The 1,792-nt window shown below is 43.9% G+C and overlaps 1 protein-coding gene across 1 annotated transcript in view; it reads right to left on the bottom strand.

Annotated features, from left to right (window-relative positions):
- Nucleotides 1–763, bottom strand: part of LOC108688781 (PERQ amino acid-rich with GYF domain-containing protein 2-like) — a 6,244-nt gene extending 5,481 nt beyond the window's left edge. The window contains exon 1 of the mRNA XM_018195189.1: nucleotides 610–763. Coding sequence (XP_018050678.1) covers nucleotides 610–627 — 18 coding nt within the window. The 5' untranslated portion in view covers nucleotides 628–763. The remainder of the gene's footprint in view (nucleotides 1–609) is intronic.
- Between the last annotated feature and the right edge of the window lie 1,029 nt (nucleotides 764–1,792).

Here is a 1,792-nt window from a genome sequence, read left to right as displayed (position 1 = left end):
TATATATATATTTGATAAAAATATCTATAATACTTCAAAACTGCATTAATTATATACAAATCAAGGCGAGTTATTCTTATTGAAAATTTGTCGCTATTCTTTCCTATAATTCTAAAAACCATTCCATGCAATAGAATATGCTTCAATGTATTCGATTAATCCTTTAAAGTTCATCCACCAAGAAGTGGGTGACGAAAAAAGAGAAGGAGAAAGAGAATCAAAGTTTAAGACCGGCGCGTTTCACCTCGAGAATTCGGTGCCTCTCTCGGTGCTGGTTAGCATATTTGAATGAGGCCCCGAACAACTCTTTTCCGCATGAACCGCCCGCCTCGGGCGCCACAAGACCGCCCGAGGGTAAAACGACGATATATCGTGATTAAACGGCCGTTGATCTCTGCAGGACGATTAACGATCGTATCGTTGCTGGTCGCGTCTGTCACGATTTATTAGAGCACTTTCCCTTGTGCGTGAGAGTCGATACGCTCACTGATTATAAATGATAGAACCGCAGGGGAGTCTGGGCATCGCGCGCGACATGCTTATTATAATGAAAGTACAAGTGTCTCCAAGTGGTCCATTCACCCTCTTCGTGGTTACTGTTATAATTACCAGTTTGGCGAACCGCATTGCTATGATCGTTTCTTGGGCTCTTCCACGTGGGGAGATTCATACACTTCTCACCGGCCGGATTCCTCGCATTAGAGGCGGCTGACTCGCGACATGACACCGCTCGAGACGATCGGACGTGGTTTAGCTGAACGATACCGAGTGGAACCTCGCATGGGAACTGAGGACAGATCTCGGCCCAGGAGCCCGTTTCTCCCTACCTTGCTACCACCACCGGCGGCCACCGCTCTTCATGAAGCTCCTCTCTAATATCGAAAACGGTGGAGCATGAGCACCTTTCTCCGAGGTACCTCCTCGATACTCGCTTCGTTGGTGTTCGTGCCAGTCGTACACGTGGACGCATATGTAGATGGAAACGGTAGAGGGGAAAAAAGAAAGAGGAGATGTATAGTGTGGTATGTATCTTCTTCGCATACACGACAACTTTCTTCAAATCCGCCCGACCACGCGATCGACTGTAGAGGGGACTATTATACTAAGCGTCCTCACTTTTCCGCGACCTCCAAGGCCCATCGAAACTGAAACTCACCTTTCCTCCTCGTCTCAACGAGGAGTTATTTGGTGAAAGAACGTGAAGGATCTTAATGTCTGCAGACCGAAGGGGAGCGGTAGCGGATTACTTTCGCTACGGTACTAAGCTTCACTAAACTACAACTTCCTTGAGACAAGTGACTGTTTCCGATCTATTCGATAATCCTTGTCTGCGAGAAAGGATACACAGGTCGATTCGAATGCCGCTCCAAATTGTTGATGATAATTTCAGCTGGAACGCTCTTGCTCTCGAACGATCATCTTGATGGATGTTTACAATAAAAGCAGCTGCAATTATAATATCATTAGCATTTCTAGACTTTAATGTGAATCTTGCCTCTCTCTCAGAATAATAGTCACGCCGACTTTCATGAATGTAGACAGCAGTACAGATTGCACTTTGCAAGCGAATTCTACGAAAACGCAAGCTTCGTTGATTTCGCAGAAGAGCAAGAGAACTTTTCTTATTCTTATTATAGAATATATTCTACAATAGAGCATGCAATATCACAGATATATTGACAAAGATTAATCGCGTTAGTTGTTGCATCGCACGGTTAATCTTCTCTTTTTATATCACTTTCAAAATATATTTTTATAACTTTTGTACGAACAGTTGTACCTTTAAAAAAAT

The sequence above is a fragment of the Atta colombica genome, unplaced genomic scaffold (assembly GCF_001594045.1).
Source record: "Atta colombica isolate Treedump-2 unplaced genomic scaffold, Acol1.0 scaffold238, whole genome shotgun sequence".
In the NCBI taxonomy this organism is placed as follows: domain Eukaryota; kingdom Metazoa; phylum Arthropoda; class Insecta; order Hymenoptera; family Formicidae; genus Atta; species Atta colombica.
The sequence above is the reverse complement of the archived record's forward strand: the minus strand, read 5'-3'. Positions and strand labels throughout refer to the sequence as shown.